At 40.2% G+C, this 18378-nt stretch overlaps 1 protein-coding gene across 7 annotated transcripts in view; it reads left to right on the top strand.

Annotated features, from left to right (window-relative positions):
- Positions 1–15449, top strand: part of NARS2 (asparaginyl-tRNA synthetase 2, mitochondrial) — a 147891-nt gene extending 132442 nt beyond the window's left edge. The window contains exons 14-16 of one of the 7 annotated variants that reach the window (XR_009564928.2): positions 2510–2546; positions 6894–6974; positions 9149–15449. Coding sequence is in view for 4 of the 7 variants with exons in the window: in XM_060303770.2 (XP_060159753.1) it covers positions 2365–2509 (145 nt within the window). In the remaining 3 variants the exon portion in view is untranslated. Of the gene's footprint in view, positions 1–2364; positions 4937–6553; positions 6635–6893; positions 6975–9148 lie in introns of those variants that run through there. The other 6 variants (XR_004034949.3, XR_004034948.3, XM_060303770.2 and 3 more) reach the window with 6 other exon arrangements.
- Positions 15450–18378: the final 2929 nt, after the last annotated feature.

Raw genomic sequence — 18378 nt, 5'->3', positions numbered from 1 at the left:
CGTCCCCCTTTCCTTCTTTTGTTCTGAGTCTTGCTACTAGGTAGATGAGCCTGATTGTCAAGCTTATGCATTTTACCTCAGTTTCTTTCTGTCTACAAGGTAATATTCATAGTGTATAAAAACTAGTTATATATAAATCTTAATTATTGGTTTAGACCTTTTCTGGTCTTTATTAATCATTTCAATACTACTCTTTCCCAACTAAAGTTTTCAAACTCCTAACATCTCCAAATATAAATATTTATTATTTTGTTAATAAAAGAGACAGCAGGCTCAAAATGGAGTCACTTCTACTAAGCTCACATCACCAAACTGAGACTTAATACCTAACTTAATTATAGTTTTGACATCTCCCAGGAGTGGAATCTTGAACCAGGGAATCTAAAATTACCTGGTCAACACTGGTGAGGTAATCTGCCTGATAGACCCCTGCCATCTCCTAAAGGAAGGCGACCTTGCCTGAAACCACCCACTCTTTGCTAGTAATTTCCTTGTCCTACCCCCTTTTGCCTATAATCATTCTGTAGAGCTCTTCGGAGCTCTTTTCTATTGCTAGATGGGATACTGCCTGATTCATGAATCACTGAATAAAGCCAATTAAGATCTTAAAAATTTACTCACTTGAATTTTATTTTTTTAACAGTTGGGATCTGCTTCCTTTTATATGATAATCATAGCATTTTAAGGCAGAAAGGACCTTAAAAATCTCCAAGTCTGTGATCTCTCCTAGTGTTCTACCAAACTGTGAATAGCCACCCCAGGTGTCTAAGAATTTTCTCACTTCCTGTTTCTACACGCCACATGCAAATAATCTGTAACTAGTTCCATAATTTTTGTACCATCTCTTCTATAATCTGGCTACCCTAGAATCAATATAACAACAATCAAATAAAGATTCTTTTGAAAACTTGTTTTTAGAAGTAGATTTTTCCATCTGTCAAAGCAAAGGCAAGAAAAATGCTAAAGACAGAATCCCTCTTCTGAATTCAGTTTCCAGGCATTTATGCCAGTGTTTTGACATCGATGTATGAGAAATTTAAAGCCAGCTAAAGCTAGATACTGGACTTCTAGCAGCCGACTCAGATCCTGCAGGTGTTTGTGGCAGGTGGTTTGACATGCCCTTCATCTCATTTTCTCACTAAATCAAAGTGTATTCTGCCCCCATGCCTTATGAACTTAAAGTTAATTCAGCTACCAAACATTTCAATTACTCAAGACTGTGTTCCTTCCATTATTCCTGATAGTTCTTAAATACTACTGTCTTATTGATCGCTCACTTGGTTGTAACTCACCTAGTTGCAATTTGTGTTTTATTTTACAAAGAGAAGTACTTAATCTTAATTGCCTAAAATACCAATACATGTAGTCATTGTTATTAATAGTGGGGAAAAAGGTTATAGTCTTTATCCTTGAGGAGCCGTATGACTACCAGCTGTGGTGCTTAAGTTTTATGCTGTATTTTTGTATATTTTACAAATCATTCAAGAAACTATAAACTTATTTTAATCAATATTGTATAATTCAAGAATTCCCACCATTAAATGACAATAAAAATAGTTATGGAGTCTTCCTCCTTCTCTTCCGTTCCTAAAACAACTTTATCCCAGGCTGGTGTATTGGAATCCGGGTTTGAATCATGAACATACCATTTTCTAGCATGTAGTCTTATGTGGGAATAGAATGTGCAAGGATGGGCTTCAGAGGCTGTGTAGCCTTTCAGAAAAATGACTCTGGACATCTTCTACTAGGCTTAAAGCAGAGAAGTCAAAGTTTTTCTTCACTCCAGTGCTCAAGAGTATATTTTTATGCCTTCAAACAATAAATCATCATATAGTGAGCATCTATTCCCAGACAGTCACTGGAGATAAAGGTTGGCTAAGATGCAGTTCCTGACCTTGATGTAGCTTACAGTCTAGTCTAGTAGGGGGTCTCTTTTTGTAATACATCAGGCAAAACTCTTCACCCTTCTCTGTGTATTGAACAATATAATTTTGGTAAGGAAAAACAAGAACATTATCATAGATATACCAAGACATAGAAGAGGAATATATTTAAAGAAAAATAAGTTATGAGAAATTTTCCTGTAGCCTCATGAGACAAGTTTTCTGTATATAAGCATCTAACAAACTTTAAAGAATAGGGATCAAGTGACCAAAGCCCATGAATGCATGACAGGATATGCTGCTGTTTGCCTGGGTAATCTTGGACAGATCACTTTAACTTCTCTGTAAAAAGACTGGTCTACCGCAGTGGTGTGACGATAACAAATGATTGCAAAAAACTTTTGAAACATAAAATTCTGTCATAACATCTGATCTTAAATGAAGCGTTTATAGGTAATGATTCTCTGTTTTTCAAAATTAGGTATCTGGACCTCCGTCAATTTGGATCTGTGCCACATGGAGGTTTTGGGATGGGATTTGAACGCTATCTGCAGTGCATCTTGGGAATTGACAATATCAAAGATGTTATCCCTTTTCCAAGATTTACTCATTCGTGTCTTTTGTAGCTGAAGACTGCTTAAGGAAAACCACCCTGTGCCAGAGGTACTGCACATGAATATACATACAGGAGAATGCATGTTTGAACTGTTGAAATGCAGAAGTTTTCAATATGTAATTGTCATGCCAGAAGATACATGAAAGATACATGTGATCATGATTTTCATTGCAAGTTGAAGGCATTTCATGGAAAGATGAACTCCATCAAGAAGAGGTACTTATAGCAGATAGAATCTCAAAGCTATTGTGTCAATTAAGAAAAAAATGAAGAAATTGAACTAGATGATCTCAAAGGTCCTTTCAAACTCTAGGACAGGATGAAATCGTGTATTTTAGTTTTTCAAGATTTTTTTTTTGATGTGGACCATTTTTTTAAAGTCTTTATTGAATTTGTTACAATATTGCTTCAGTTCTATGCTTTGACCGCAAGCCATGTGGGATCCCAGCTCCCCAACCGGGGATCGAACCCACACCCCGTGCACTGGAAGGCAAAGTCTCAACCACTGGACTGCCAGGAAGTCCCAAAATTGTGTATTTTACTTTGTCTTTAATCAGTAGACCACTGCCCTCTGTGACCTTTGAGAAGCAACTACTAGCTAAAAATAAAATGTTGTTGGATCTTTTCTCCCTTCCCATTTAACCTATGATAAATTCCCATCTTATTCTCATTGCTTTACTAAACATTACAGAAGAAAATATTCCTTTTTCGGGTCTTGAATTAAGAAAATTGCTATTGTGAATTGAAATCTTTTTTCATCAGTCTACATGAAAAATCACATTTAATAACTGTTGATCCTAAATTATAAAAGCTAACAAGATGTATTATTTAAACTAATCACTGTTGTGTTGCAGTTAGTTCATGTTAGATATTTATAACGTCTCTGATAATAAAATAGATTTTCGATACCTATGAAAGAAAAAAACAGGTTTTTAAATTCCATTTGGCCTTTTCCCAGTGAAATTTGGAAGAAAGGTATTTTCCATCCAAGATGAGGATATATAGCTAAACGTAAAGGGAGGATAATTCTGGAGTCAAAAAGTAACAGGGCATATTAGAGTGAGAAGATCACTGATTTGGGACTTCGTGACCTGACGGTTCTAGCAGTCACAAGTATGAGTTTGGATAAGCTACTTACTCTGTATGATCTCATGCATCATTTTCCTCACAGACTTGATATAGTAATTACATGGAAGTGTGTGTGTGCGTGTGTGTGTGTATGTGTTTAAAACTGTGAAATGCTACACAAGTTTTTTTTAACTCTACTTTTAGTCTTCGTTGAGATGCAGATATATGGGCTTATGGCAAATGTTGAACTCAGTCGGATTCATATGTATCAAATAATTATAAAAAGGCATGCATGCCTGAATCATCAATTTTCTAAGTCTCATTAGATGACTTATCTTAGGTCACTTCCTAATGAGTTTCTATATGCACTTTATTTTAACCTAACTCAAAATCAAACAACTGGAAAGAACTGCAGAACCTAGAGTTGGAAGTCATAGGAGACGCTGAGAGGTTGTCAAGGTCGAACTTCTATCTAAAGCAGAGGGATCCTATGTACCTTGGCAGCCTCTTGGCAAAGAGCCCAGTACCCCACAGAATAGCTCATTCCATTTCTGAAGCTCTCTAATTGGTAGCTTCTGCTGAGCTAAAATCTGCTTCCCTGGAACTTTAATCCTTGGGCTTAGATACCAAGTTTAGGACAGGATAAAAGGAAAAATTAAAGCTTCCATAAGGCTTGCCTCAACCACGGGTTAGAGAGATAAATTCATTTGTTTACTCAACAGATATTACCTGAGCTTATTCTACATGCCACAGACTGTGCTAGGTGCTACATAAACAGTAGTGAACTGACCCTTGCCTTCATGGATTTACAGTCTATTAGGGAAGATATACCAATGATAAGCAAACAAATGTATTATTTCAAAATATGGTATGTGCTATAAAATTTTATGAAGAACAAGGCAATCATAGATTAGCTTGCTAGAGGGGGCATCCCTGAAAAGGCGATATTTAACCTTAGACCTGGAAGATAAAATAGAGAAACCATTTTTTTTTCTTCTTCTTCTGTGTAAAACATGTTACTTATGTTTACTAGGTTCTGCTTAAGAATATAAACAATGAAATATATATATGTAACTTATTTTTTAAATTCTGTTAAAGTATAGTTTAAAAAATCACACACAGAGATAAATCTTATTTATTTGAAAACATTTTCTTATATGAATTATTTACCCATTTGTGCTGGGTACCTAAGTTTCCCACCCCAAAAATTAGTGAAGAAGTAATTCTTTAAGAAGTGTGGCACTATCAGCTCTCCCTTTCCCTGAAGTCGCTAAATAATAAAATATACCGTATTTTATAAGATTTCAGCTTCATTGTAATCAAGACCCCTGTGGTACAGGGAGATCAACTCGGTGCTTTGTGACCACCTAGAGGGATAAGGAGGGTGGGAGGGAGGGAGACGCAAGAGGGAGGCGATATGGGGATGTATGTATATGTATAGCTGATTCACTTTGTTGTGAAGCAGAAACTAACACACGATTGTAAGGCAGTTATACTCCAATAAAGATGTTAAACAAAACAAAACAAAACACAACCCTGTGGTAGTGTTTGGGAAACAATTGTTTGGATAAAATAGGTCAAGCACTCAGATTCTGTTCCTCTTCTTACGTTTGCCTTGTAGTCCCTCTTACCTGTCCATGGCACTGCGCTTGCCACGCACATCTATTAGAAATCAGTGAAGGCTGTCTCTGTCGTAGCAGGTTGAGTATGTGGCTGTGGCTACACACATGGGCCTGAGAACACATGGGCAGACACTGTCAGCAGCGACTTGGGGGGAACGATCACCTCCAGCCACAAAACACACAACCGAGCCTATGCTCCCCTAGGGTTAGAGAAACCATTTGTGACATCAGTTAATTTGATTTGGCTTTTAAGTCTTGATACTGTATTTTGTGGAGTAAGAATCACAAACATTCACAGGCCCAAAACCTGGATGCACTAATAGTTTCCAAGGCTATTAGGGATCATGCCTGCAGTGATTTTTGAGGAGCCAGTCAGAATTGTGATGTTAACATGATGGCTGGGCATCAAAAATAACAGTGATAGAAAGAATACTGAATGAGAGAAGCCCCAGGTTCTGGTCCCAGTGCCACCATTGGCTTAACTGTGGAGCATTAGGCAAGTAAGATCATCCTTGTGGCCTCCAGTTACTTCATCTGCAGAGCTATCGCTTTGAAGTAGATGAACTCTAAGGATCCTTCTATCTCTTAATCTTCTAGGAATTTGTGATGGACATAGTCACTAATAATAATTGATTTAAAGTGTGACCTTTAGATTTTATTTTAGTACATACTAGGTCTCTGAAAACTTATAATGAGGTCAATCGCTGAAAGTTTAACAATAGACTTAAGTGTGTTCAATGTGTGTGTATGTGAGGTGGAAAAGGCTCCTTCTCAAGGAGTCAAACATACATTCTTCCTTATCTGAGTCTCCAGCAGTGTATTTCCGAACCTTCATACTTACGTGTTCATTCTTTTCTTTCACAGTTGATCACATAATGAGTATCTGGTTGAAGCCAGACACTTGCCACTTCAAACGGCCTAGTCATTTACACCTTTGGCTCAATACTTACATTTTACCAATAAGTAAACAAAAAACAAGCACTAATGTCAGACAAGGATGATGAAAATGCCAAAACTAAACCATTGCTTGCAGGCAGCATCAACAGAAGAAAACCTTTTAAATGTTGGCTTGTCAGCTGATATATGAATATCCAGATTCTACATAGAAACAGCGTTGTATAATTCTATGTATAATGAACAAAAATGTGGATTTAATAGTTAAGGATGGTCTGTTCTATAATACCATAGGGCTTAATTTGTGAGTTAAAAGGGGATTTGAGGGTATTAATTTTCACTTGAGTAACCAGTTTCCAATGAGGGAAAAATCAGATTCTGCTTTCCCAAGGTTTCCAAACATTACCTCAAAATAGTAACCCAAGTAAGAGTGTATTCTAAAACTTAGAAATGTTTTTTTCCATCATTAGTTCCCATTCTCATTTCAAATTTTGAAGAAGGTGGAGAAAAATAGTTACTTTCCATCTGGCTGTCCGCTTGCCTGCGTAAGTTGTGCTGTCGTGGGTTTGTGGGGTTTTTTTGACAGGGGGGTTGGGGGGGGATTAGGAGGGTCTGACAAGAACTTAATTGTGTGAGTGATCCATTCCAGATCTAGACATAGCTCTCCTACCCTCTGACCCAGCCCAGAGACTCTTAACTCTCACAGAACAGCAAAGGAATGGTTTGACCTTTTGTCCCTCCCAAACAGAATCTGCTAGAAGCACCCCTCTACAGTGTTATACATTCATATTCTCTATAAATTGAATCTAGACATTTCACGCAGGACTGAACAGGCATTGAAGATGCAACTGGTGAGATGGATTAACTCTACCCTTCTTTAAACCTCTTCAGGTAATTATAGATGAGAGATGCTTACTTGGATTGTTATTTTATTCATATATTTATTTGAGTAAGTGGTGAGGCAAGAACATAAAAATGCAGAGTTGAAAGACAGATTGGCCTGGATTGAATTGATAAGAAATGTCTGGGGCGTTTTGGCTTCTGATCAATATTTGTATTCAGTCTGCAATCTAAAGTATGTATAATAAAAAGAAAACAGGTGGGAGTAATATCTGACAGTAGTTCTTTCCAGCTTCAATTCCAATGAAAAGATGGCAAAAGCATTAAGGAAAGAGTGGAAAGCCACCTTAATCACCCTACACCAAAATACTTCAGTAGGATTTCTATAAGACAGGTCTTATTAGATCATGGTTAGCACCCCTCCAGAAACTTAGACATTCCACCATTGTCAGGAGCCCTGGATTGCCCCTTGGATCAGCTAACACTCCAGCTGGCTCTTGTGCAGTTTGCTTTGGAATCCAGTGGATTTACAGCCATTATTAGTACACTGTGTGGTAGTTTCTGGGGGACCTTTGTAAAGAAATCAGGAGTTTAGATGGTTCGTAAGCTGCCATTCAGGCAGCTAATCACTGAATTAACATAGTTTATGACTTTTCAATAACCTTCTGCTACATCTTTACTGTTCATAATTGTTATTAATAATATGACTATCATTTGGACATTGCTTTACAGTTTACAGTATTTTTTAACATGTCCACAATATATTGTGGACCTTGTTCCTTTGTAGCTTACTGTGCCTGAAATTTGTTTGGTTAAATTAGTTTATTTGTTATGGAGATTGGTTATTAGGAATTCCTAATAATGAGGGGGAGTAAGACTACAAATAAAGTTCACCACTCTCAGCCTCCAGAGAAACTGAAAGCACTGAACTTCTTACAGTAATCAAAGAATCTTGCCTTTTAAGCCCCAGTGCAAAACACACTTTGGCCTCTGATTTCCTTGTTCTGTACAGGGAGAAGAAATTTAAGAATGTGATGGAAAATGATGGTTGAGCCCAAATACATTCTAGTAAAGAGAAACATTGAAAATGGAATACAGAGTCCCAGACCCAGCAGTGTACTTAAGCTCACTGTGCAGTTTTTTAAATGAGTCTGTGTTCACATTTGTCCTACTTTCCTCTTAGGATCATCCTAGAATATACATAGAAAGGTAGATGAAAGAACTTTGATAGGAATTATTAATAGCCTCCCAAAGTGATCAGCCTTTGATATTTCAAGATGATACTCTGAAAATAGAAACTTGGTGGGCCCGTGCAGCAAAGGTTTTTTTCGTGCTACAAATACACATGTACACAGAACTGTATTTTGCAGAACCTGGCTTCTGCCACATGCAGAACCTTCTCTGCACACTGGCTCAACAAGAACTGCTGGTTTGCTGTTTTCCAATGATCCTAGATTTGAAAAATCTCTTAGAGATCATATCCCTTCCCCTGTATATGATGTATAAATTACCCTCCTCTGTATTTTTCCCAGTTCCTACTAATTTACCCACTGAACCTTCAGTGAATTAAGAACTGTCTGTCTTAAGAGGTAACTTTTTTTTAATACTTGGAGAACTCTGATTGTGACCTGATAGTAACAGAACCGGCCTCTCCATGGCATGCAAATATAATAAATTAGAAACAGCCACACACTTTCTTCTCCAGAATAGAATTTCTGTAGCTGCTCACTTGGGACAGTCTGTCCTTCCCTGAAGAGCTGCACCCCACTAGGGTGTTCGCCAGGCAGAGTATCCTTAAGGTGGGCCTTTCTCTTAGTAGAGTAATGCTTCTTTTCACTGTCCACTCAGCTGCTACCCAAGTACCCTGTGATACCAGTCTTGACGTTAGAAGAGCTTAAAGTCTCCAGTGCCTCCTCCCTGTCTGTCTTACAGCCTATAGTAATTGTTCCTCCTCCTGTATCTGTAATACTGCTGAAAGATCTCAGAGTTTCAGAATGTTCAGGGCAGTACCAACCCCCTTTATTTGGGGATTGCAGAAATGGACTTGGGTCATATATAGATTTGTTGTTGAAGAACAGTAAGTTCCTTTACTGAAGATTTCTACTGATACTACATTTTCTTTGCATTGCCCCAAAAGGCAGAAACGGATTCCTTATACAGTTAGGATACGGCTGGCCAACGATCTCTTTAAATGTAATTTCCATCTTCTGCCTTCTGTGTTACAGGTTTTTGCATCAGGAAACTGTCGGGTCAGATTCCTGCCAGAAAATGTGCTGGATGTTTCGTGTCTTGGAAGGGGTATTAGACGTAGAGGGAGAAGACTCTGGTTTATGTCTGACGCTCTACTTACCAGCTGTGGAACCTTGAGCAAGTTATTTTATCTCTGAGTTTGTATACTTATCTGCAAAATGAGGATGATATTTAACTTACAGAGTGTTGTGAGAAACGGCGAAGACTGTGTGAAAGGGTTTCATAAGTTGACAACACTACACAAATGTAAGGTCTCCTAAGGGAATCCTTTTCAAAACTCAAAAAAAAAAATCTGTATGAAGTAAGATATTTATTACATGTTGAATGAAATATTTTATAGCCATAAAAATTATAAGAGAAAATGTGTTGAAAATTTTTTAAGTTGTACTTTGCAGTTACAACAGTGTAAAAGCTGTGCACATGGACTAGAAGCATATGGGAAAAAATGGAATCAGCTGTTTCAGGACAGTGGAATTGAGCGACTTTTCTTTAAAAATCTCTTTGGCCTATTCAATTCAGTTCAGTAGACGCACTGTGCCAGGTTAAGTGCTCGATTCTGTGAACACAGAGAAAAATAGGATATGCTCCCACGTCTCAGGGACTCCCATTTTGTATAATCTTTGTTAAAGTTTATTATGCATAAGAATCACCTGGGGAGCTTATTAAAAGTTCAGATTATCCTGATACCACCCTAGAAAGTCTGTTCCACCCTAAAAGGTCTAGGATGTAACAGCACACAGTTAGCATTCTTCAAACAGTCACCCTGAGTGATTCTAATATAGGTGGTTTAACTTCACACTGTGAGAAACCTTCAGTGAGGTTTTAATGTTTTTACTGTAAAAAGTAATAATTAGATCTGCTCATTGAAGAATTTGATTGTTCTGTCTGGACCTTTTTTTTTAATATATATATTTTTTTAAATTTTATTTTTTTGGCCGCATTGGGTCTTCTTTGCAGCGCAATGGCTTTCTCTAATTGCAGTGAGGAGGGGCTACTCTTCGTTGCGGTGTGTGGGCTTCTCATTGCGGTGGCTTCTCTTGTTGTGGAGCCCGGGCTCTAGGCGCGCGGGCTTCAGTAGTTGTGGCACGTGGGCCCTAGAGCGCGCGGGCTTCAGTAGTTGCGGCACATGGGCTCTCAGGTGCATGGACTTCAGTAGTCGTGGCACACAGGCTTAGTAGCTGTGGCGCATGGGCTTAGTTGCTCTGCGGCATGTGGGCTCTTCCCGGACCAGGAACCCATGTCCCCTGCATTGGCAGGCGGATTCTTAACCACTGTGCCACCAGGGAAGTCCCCTGTGTGGACCTTTGAGCTGGCTTCTGTGCCTCTATATCAAGGATGGGAAAGCCAGCCTGCAGAGTGGTGTTGCTCTGGAACTCATGTGGCATAGATCCTGCCACATCTCTCGACCTTTATCTCTGCCTCACTTCCTTTCTCTTCCACTACCTCTCCCATGTTTTTTCTCTGTGCATGTTTTTCTCTCTCACTCTGATTCCTCCTATGCCTGCAATACAGCAACATCCAGGTGCTTCCCCTTCCTTTCTCCACCCCTTCCCCCAACCAGATATGTCAACTTTATTGAAAAGAAACCCAACCTACTTCTAGTTTACTAACTTGTGCAGGAAGGCTCTTGTATCTAGTTAATGTTTCTCAGAAAACTTAGGAGTGGGCTATTCATGGATCAACAACCACAAAGATACCATATGTGGACCTTTTGTGTCTTTATTTTGACTGTCATTTCACTCTTGATTAACTTTTTTCTAGTGGGTTAGCAGCCTTCAACAGAGTCCTGTCCTCATCAGGCTGGAGTGTGCCCTGCATCCTGACAGAGCACTGCTTGTCTCCACATGCCTATGAACGGACTTGGGTGGCTTTCTCAGGCTACACACCTGTCACCTCTTAGTCACCTAGAATCAAAATATTAACAGCTCTGATCACACTGTCTGAGGCCATGAGGCTTTATTTCAAGAATGGTGACACTCCAAAATGCAGCTAGGATTTCTACCTTTTCATGTGTTTATATTACTAGTGTTAGTGTTTATATGACTTGCACCTCTAGATACCAAGGGTTGGTCAATGGCTTCCAGACTCCCTCCCTCCATTATGCTCCCTCAGAACCATATGAAAATACTGGTCCTCTTATATTGTCACTTGTCTTCTCTGCCAGAACGTGAGCTCCATGAGAACAGGAGAGTGTATTTATCTTTGTATGTCCAGTGCCTTGGAGAGTATCTGGAACATAGAGGGTACTCATTAAATAACTCTTGAATGAATTAGGTATCATAAATTAGGTGTCAAAAAAAAGTAAATGTACCCATCAGACAAAAGGGAGATATTCCTTAAAAAATAATTCCCAAACTGACTTTCCCCCCTCTATGTCTCTAAAATATTTCATAAATTGAATTTTTAAATTAGCCCTTTCAGCCTAAACCCAAGTCTGAAGCCACTGCCTGAACATAGAACAGAAAGTCAGGGATCAGAAGAAACTATGAGTTCAACTAGTAATTTGTCATTGTAATCTGTTATTGAAGGTGAGTTTCTAGGGCAACTCTCCAGCACTGCTTCTGGAGTACAGTGACTTAGTAGGCTTGTCAAGAACCTCTCCATGCTGTTCATCATTACATAACCAGCACCTAGCCAAGTGCCTTGCACATAGTAGGTACTGAGTAAATACTTGTTGAATGAATTATTTGATTGGTGGAGGAAATTCAGAAGCAAGTCCTAAGACGAATTTAGTTGGAGTCGCTCATATTTTTAGTTAGTGTTTTTTTCCACCTTGCTCTCTAAATCTAGATAAGTTTCTTGCCTCAAAATTGAAGGAGCTACTGCTTACATCATCTAATTCAGCAAACGTTAATTGATGCCTACTCTGTGCCTCTCTGTGGGAGGCACCCAAAGACAAGGAAAACCCTTACTGTTTGTCCCCATATAGGGGGGACAAACTGATAATTTTGTTGGACTGATGATTCCTCTGTGCTCCCACAATCCTTTGAACATACCTCTATTATAACATTGCCCACATACTACTATTGACATCTGCTTATCTATTTCTCTCCCCATAAAGACCCTGAACTTCTTAAAACCCTGGTCTTACTCACCTCAGTATTCCTATGCTGAACTTGTCATAGTAGGTTCTCAGAAAATCTTTATTGAGAACTGAATAACATGGACTTCCATGGTGGTGCAGTGGTTGGGAATCTGCCTGCCAATGCAGGGTTCAAGCTGTGGTCCGGAAGGATCCCACATGCTGCGGAGCAACTAGGCCCGTGCGGCACAACTGCTGAGCCTGCGCTCTGGAGCCCGCGAGCCACAACTGCTGAGGCCCATGCACCTGGAACCCATGCTCCGCGACAGGAGAGGCCACCACAATGGGAGGCCCGCGCACCACAGCAAAGAGTGGCCCCTGCTCGCCGCAACTGGAGGGGGCCCTCGTGCAGCAACGAAGACTCAATGCAGCCAAAAAAACGAACCAAAAAAAACACAACATTGTAAATCAACTATATTTCAATAAAAGTTATTTAAAACTTTAAAAAAAACTGAATAACAAGTACATAAATAATAATTCCCAAGTAATATATATAGGAATATAAACATTTTGTACTTGAATAGAAATACATGCCTAAGTGTTTTCTGAGTTTCAAATGATAGATACTGGGTATGTCCTGCAAGAAACAAGATTGGTGTTCATGTCTCTATTAAACACCTTTCAAGGTATCTAGTTAGTTATCGAACCCATCTTTCCTCTGAGAATTCCCCCACCCCTATCCTAGCCAGTAAAACCCCAGCAGACATACTGGGGACATGAGCTTCCCTTGCTGGTAGGACTGGGATGGATACCTGACCCCAAATGGACCAGTCTCATTTTCTCTTAGAAAATTGGGGTCTGGACTAGTTGCTTGAACCAGGAACATGTAAACTTAGGAGCTCTAAGACAAACATGTACCTTAAGAGACAGAGAAAGTCTGCAGAAAGAGAGAACTGAAGGCAAAATGCTCAGAGATGAAAAACCATATGGCCTCTGAGAGAGACAGACACACAGACTGGCTGCCTAGTTCTTGCTATATTTAGTCCTTGGTTGCTGCCCTTCCTGAGGCCACATTCAACTATTTCTTGGGTTCCATGGGATATGCCTCTTTTTAAAACAAACAAACAAAAAAAAACAGTAAATTCCCTATTGCGGCTTAAGCAAATTTTAAATGGGTATCTGCTTTTACAACTAAAAGACATTAGTACACCGTCTGACTTACGGAAAGAATTCTCCTTACTCTTTAAGCCTCATTACCTTTTCGTCACACATACTATTCTAGAATATTTGTTGATCAAGAAATTATTTAGAAGAGGAATTCCTGATAAATAAGATGCAGGAGGGTAAGTGATGACTTCTTTGCTTTTCAAGTTTCTTGATACTCTAAGTCACAAAAACAAATGAATGGAGACTTATTTACAGAGGGGATTGGATACACATCAGACCTTTCTTTGAACTACAAAATTGGATTAAAGAGGTTTTGAAGAACCAACACATTTGGCCGCTTCCCAAGACATCTATTTTTGAAGATTCTGCTTTCCAGAACTGTTTAAGGATGGCTTTTGTCACGGGCCTTAGCTGTGTTTCAGACTAGCCAAAACTGAAAAGTGGGAAGAGACTAAATCAGAAAGTGTGTGTGCCTAGAGCAGCCCAAACCCTGCTGCTGGGCTGGCATAAACACTCATGGCCAGATCTCAAAGTAAGATAAAGACTTTGTTCTTCAGAAACAGTTCCAAATATGAAGTTATAATGATGTCTGCCAACATGTTTCTAATGACTCTAGGAAAAGAAAACAACAACAAGTAAGTTTCCAGCTCTTTTCTCAGTGGACACTGGACCTTGGAGAAGCTTGCATGTAATTTGACTGCAGCTACTTTCTGTTTTTAGTTAATTATGTTAAATGTGCCTCATAACTTCCATTTCCAGTGGGGCTGTCATTTAGAAGGGTGCTGGGGGGAAGCTGTTTTAATTCTGGCTTTTGTTTCAGCCACTAAATGTAATGCCACATGATTGTTGACCCAACAGTAATCCAGTTAAAAAACAGGCTACAGAGTTACTGCATCACCAAAATTAACCCTGATTACATCAAATTATGTTGAAACAGACCACAGCTGTTTGCCCTGTTGAAGCAACCGTTTGAGAGCCCATCCAGAAGATACATCTGGGTGTCAGGAAGACACATTCTGGGTTTTATTTTTGTTTCTCAACATAAATGGAGGAGGGAAACACTCTGTTCTGCCCAGAGTGCTTGGTAGAGCTGAAAACCTTGTGATTCTCCAGAATTAAAAATCTTCATTCCAGAAGAGAAAAAACCTGAGATCTCCTGTTTCGGTTTTCTATAGGAAGAATGTAAGAAGGAAATCCAAATCTGTTGAGTATCACTCTTGTCAGCAAAAAGAAGTGGAACTGACTAAAGAGAAGGACAGTGGGATTTTTTGTGGAGGGCTGTATGCAGTGGTATGCTGGGCTAGCTCATACCAGCCTGTGAGAATGGATTGTTAAGTTATGGAAAAAATTTGCAAGCTGATTGCTAAAGAATAATGTTAAAATTAAATTATAATTAAAAGTGGAAAATAACAGGTATTTATTGGAGACGAAGTGGACAGATTGGAACCCTCAAACATTGCTGGTGGGAATGTAAGATGATGTAACCACTGTGGGAAATAGTTAAAGAGTTCTGTAAAAAGTTAAACACAGAGTCACAGTATGATTCAGCAATTCAACTCCTAGTTATATAGCCAAGAGTATGATAACATAGGTTCACACAAAAACTTGTACATGAAGGTTCATAGCAAGATTATTCATAATAGTCAAAAAGTGGAAACAACTGAAATGTCTATCAACTGATGAATGGATAAATAAAATGTGGTACATGGATATAATGGAATATTATTCAGCCGTGAAGAGGAATGAAGAAAAACTGATATACATCAGAACATGGATGAACCTTGAAAACATTATACAAAGTGAAAAGTCAGACCCAAAAGGCTATATAGTATATGATTCCGATTATATGAAATATCCAGAATTGGCAAATCCACAGAGACAGAAAGTAAATTAGTGGTTGCCAGGGGATGGGGTTGGGGGAATGAGGAGTGACCGCTAATGGACATGGAGTTTCTTTTGGGATGATGAAAATGTTTTGAATTAGCAGTGATATTTGCACAACTCGTGAATACACTAAAAACCACTGAGTTGTACACTTTAAAAGGGTGATGTTTATGGTATGTGAATGATACCTTAATTTAAAAATTAAGTCATATAAACTTACAATTAAGTAAGTTATATAAAAACAAAGGGAATAAACAAAACTCATCAGTTACTAATTATTTTAATACATTTTACTATTATCTTTGCTCTTGGCGTTACGTCTATTGTATCTTTTTGATGGAAATACTAAAGGTGTATTACTGTGCATCTCTTAACTCTGCATTCAGAGACATGAAGTTGATAGCTTGAAATTGTTTGCGGGGAAGAATTGTGGGGGGTTTAGTATTTGCTCCACAAAAATTGTCACATACTACCAATCGAGATTACTACCACCACCCGAGAGCTGGGTTTTAAACTTTTACCAACACATCATTGGCTGTATAGGTCCAACAGTCGTCTTGGATAACTGGTTAAAATTAGAGAGTTAGATGAGATAATCACCTGTGGCCTTTGGATCCCCAGCAAAACAAAGACTAGCAAACCTGCACAGTAACTGTGCATGTATTTGGTGCAGAAGAAAGGGCATTTCTGGTCAGCTGTTGTATGAAACCCACTTTGAGTTCGGGAACATGATTCCTCCAGCCTTGCTAGTGTTGGTACAAGGGGTTAAGTGATAGAGCCTGGTAGAATTATCAAAACGAAGCCAGATATCAGATAAACCGCAAATGATATTAATTCTTAGTCCCAGACAGGAGGGTATCTGGGGAACCTGTGTGATAGATTTGGAAACCAAGGGTTAACAAGCGGAACTTAATAGAATTACCTCCAGCTGTTCAGCCCTTCCCATCAGGCCAGTCCCTGCGGTTTAAACACTTCAGCTGCTTATAGGTACCTTCACAGGTACTGTTATCTGGTGTGGATGATCAAAGAGTTCTAGATGCCCCAGGGGTCCATAGCTCCCACTTGTCATCCTTTAAGGGTTGGTTCCTTCATTCTCAAACATTTACTGAGCATCTGTAATGCTCAGATGCTGTAATGCTCAGAACCTCCAAGCCACCATGCTTGGAGGTTCTAGGGATACAAAAATGAGGAAGATGCAGTTGCGTCCTCAAGGAACTCACAGGTCCTTGACAAGGAAACAAATATTTGCAGTACAGTGTGATAACCCAGTTTATATAGGTGCAGTGTGAATCTAAGAATGAACAACTGTGTTGGGGATTGGAGACAGTGAATTTTAGGGGAAGGGGTCTTGACATATGTTCAAGATGTAATTCAAGGTAGGAGTACTCTCTGAAGGAAGTAAGGGGTGATCATGCAAAGTAGGGTTTGGAGTACTAAGGCACTTTCCCAGGGACCTTGACAGTCTTTGTTCTTCCAAGAATATGCTAATTGATTTTGCAGCATGATCTGTGGGTACACTGATATCACCACCTTGTCAGCAGAAATGTCCCAGGAGCCTAACTGCCCCGAAGCAATTAGCACAGGTTCTTATTCTTTACAAAGGAGAAACTGGGGAACGACTTAAACGTTTACTTTAAGAAAGCTTATTTCCAAAATGTCTCCCACTGGGTGTAATGTCAAGCAACTCAGACTGTTAGCAGCCGCAGGCAGGGAGGAAACTCAGTTCAGTCTTCAACCACACCCCAAGCCCACTTCCAGATCTTAGTCCCAGCCAGATGCCAAAAGTTGATTTGAGTAGGTGGGAGTAATTTGATTGAAGGAACCAAGTGGGCTCAAAGCACCCAGGGGTTAAAGAGGCTCCCACCTCAACACGCCTGAGAGACAAGTGTCCTGCAAGTCACCAGCTGAGGGGGCCCAGCTGGTCGTACTGACCTTGGCAGGCAGCACTCAGCTCTGAAATCAACCTGTCAACTAAATTGAAAGGGAGAAAAGGCAGAAGGGCTAGGACACAAACATCCCTCCCCATCCCCAGTCCGATCCCTGACGTCAGGCTTAGCGTGGGCGGTATTAATCACCCGGCCTGGTGTGCAATTGAGGACAGCTCTCCTTCCAGCCCTTCCAACTCGCTTCTGGGAGCGTGCCACCAGCCATGCACCTGCCACTGGCCACAAACCCTCAACTCCCAGACAGGCACGGATGCAGGCTGTCGCTGACGACACTCAAAGCCACAGTGCACCCTTTAGAACTCAGGCTTTGGTGGGGGGAGGGGCGGGAGCAAAGCGTGGTGCCCATGCTTTCCTCCCAGGTGTGCATTTCTCTAATCTCTGCAACGCTCCTCCAGAGAAGCCCTCCTCATAAGATGGGTCATTTCCTGGGGATTTAATGAGAATATAGAATTAATGGCCCAAAGCGCTCCTTGCAGCCGGTCATTAATTCCCCCAGGAAATACCGGTGGTCTTTAATCAAAATTGCCTGAATTATAGACTAGTGATGCATGTCCAGGGGAGGGGGCCTGTCATCCCAACTGGTTCCGATAGATGGCGCCGATCTTCATGTAAATAAACCATTCAAATAATTCGTTTTCCATTTCTCTCCAGTGAAAACCAAGGAGCCTTAAAAAACAGAACAAAAAACCAGCAGGGAGTGGAGAGAACTTAGTAAAGGCCCAGAAGCCCAGACAGGAACGTTCTATCCGAAGGCTGTTTCCAGGCCTGGCACATGCCTCAGGCTCAGAAGACTGAGCCACACCGGGGTGCAGCCCGGGACCTCAGCAGCAGTCCCTCCGCCGAAGAGCAGCCTGAGCTGGGTGCCGGCAACTGAGTAATAAAAAAGGTTGGGGGATGGGGGGTAGACCAGCAAGAAGAGCCCCTTCCTCTAAACTTTGGGGAAGGAAGGCTATGTTCAGAGAAGATGTCTGAAGTTGATACTCTGTTGTATTTCAAGGCCCCTCTTGTCATTGGCCTCAAAACATCAAACATGTTTCCACATGAAATTGTACATAACAATATTGGCGGGGGCGGGAGTGGGGGGGGTGGGCGTCTTTTGCTAAACAAAATAAGACCCTCAAAAGTTTCTGGCCGAGGACATCCCTCGTGGCACAGTGGTTGGGAGTCCGCCTGCTACTGCAGGGGA

Source organism: Globicephala melas, chromosome 8, assembly GCF_963455315.2.
Source record: "Globicephala melas chromosome 8, mGloMel1.2, whole genome shotgun sequence".
Classification (NCBI taxonomy): Eukaryota; Metazoa; Chordata; class Mammalia; order Artiodactyla; family Delphinidae; genus Globicephala; species Globicephala melas.
The sequence above is the reverse complement of the archived record's forward strand: the minus strand, read 5'-3'. Positions and strand labels throughout refer to the sequence as shown.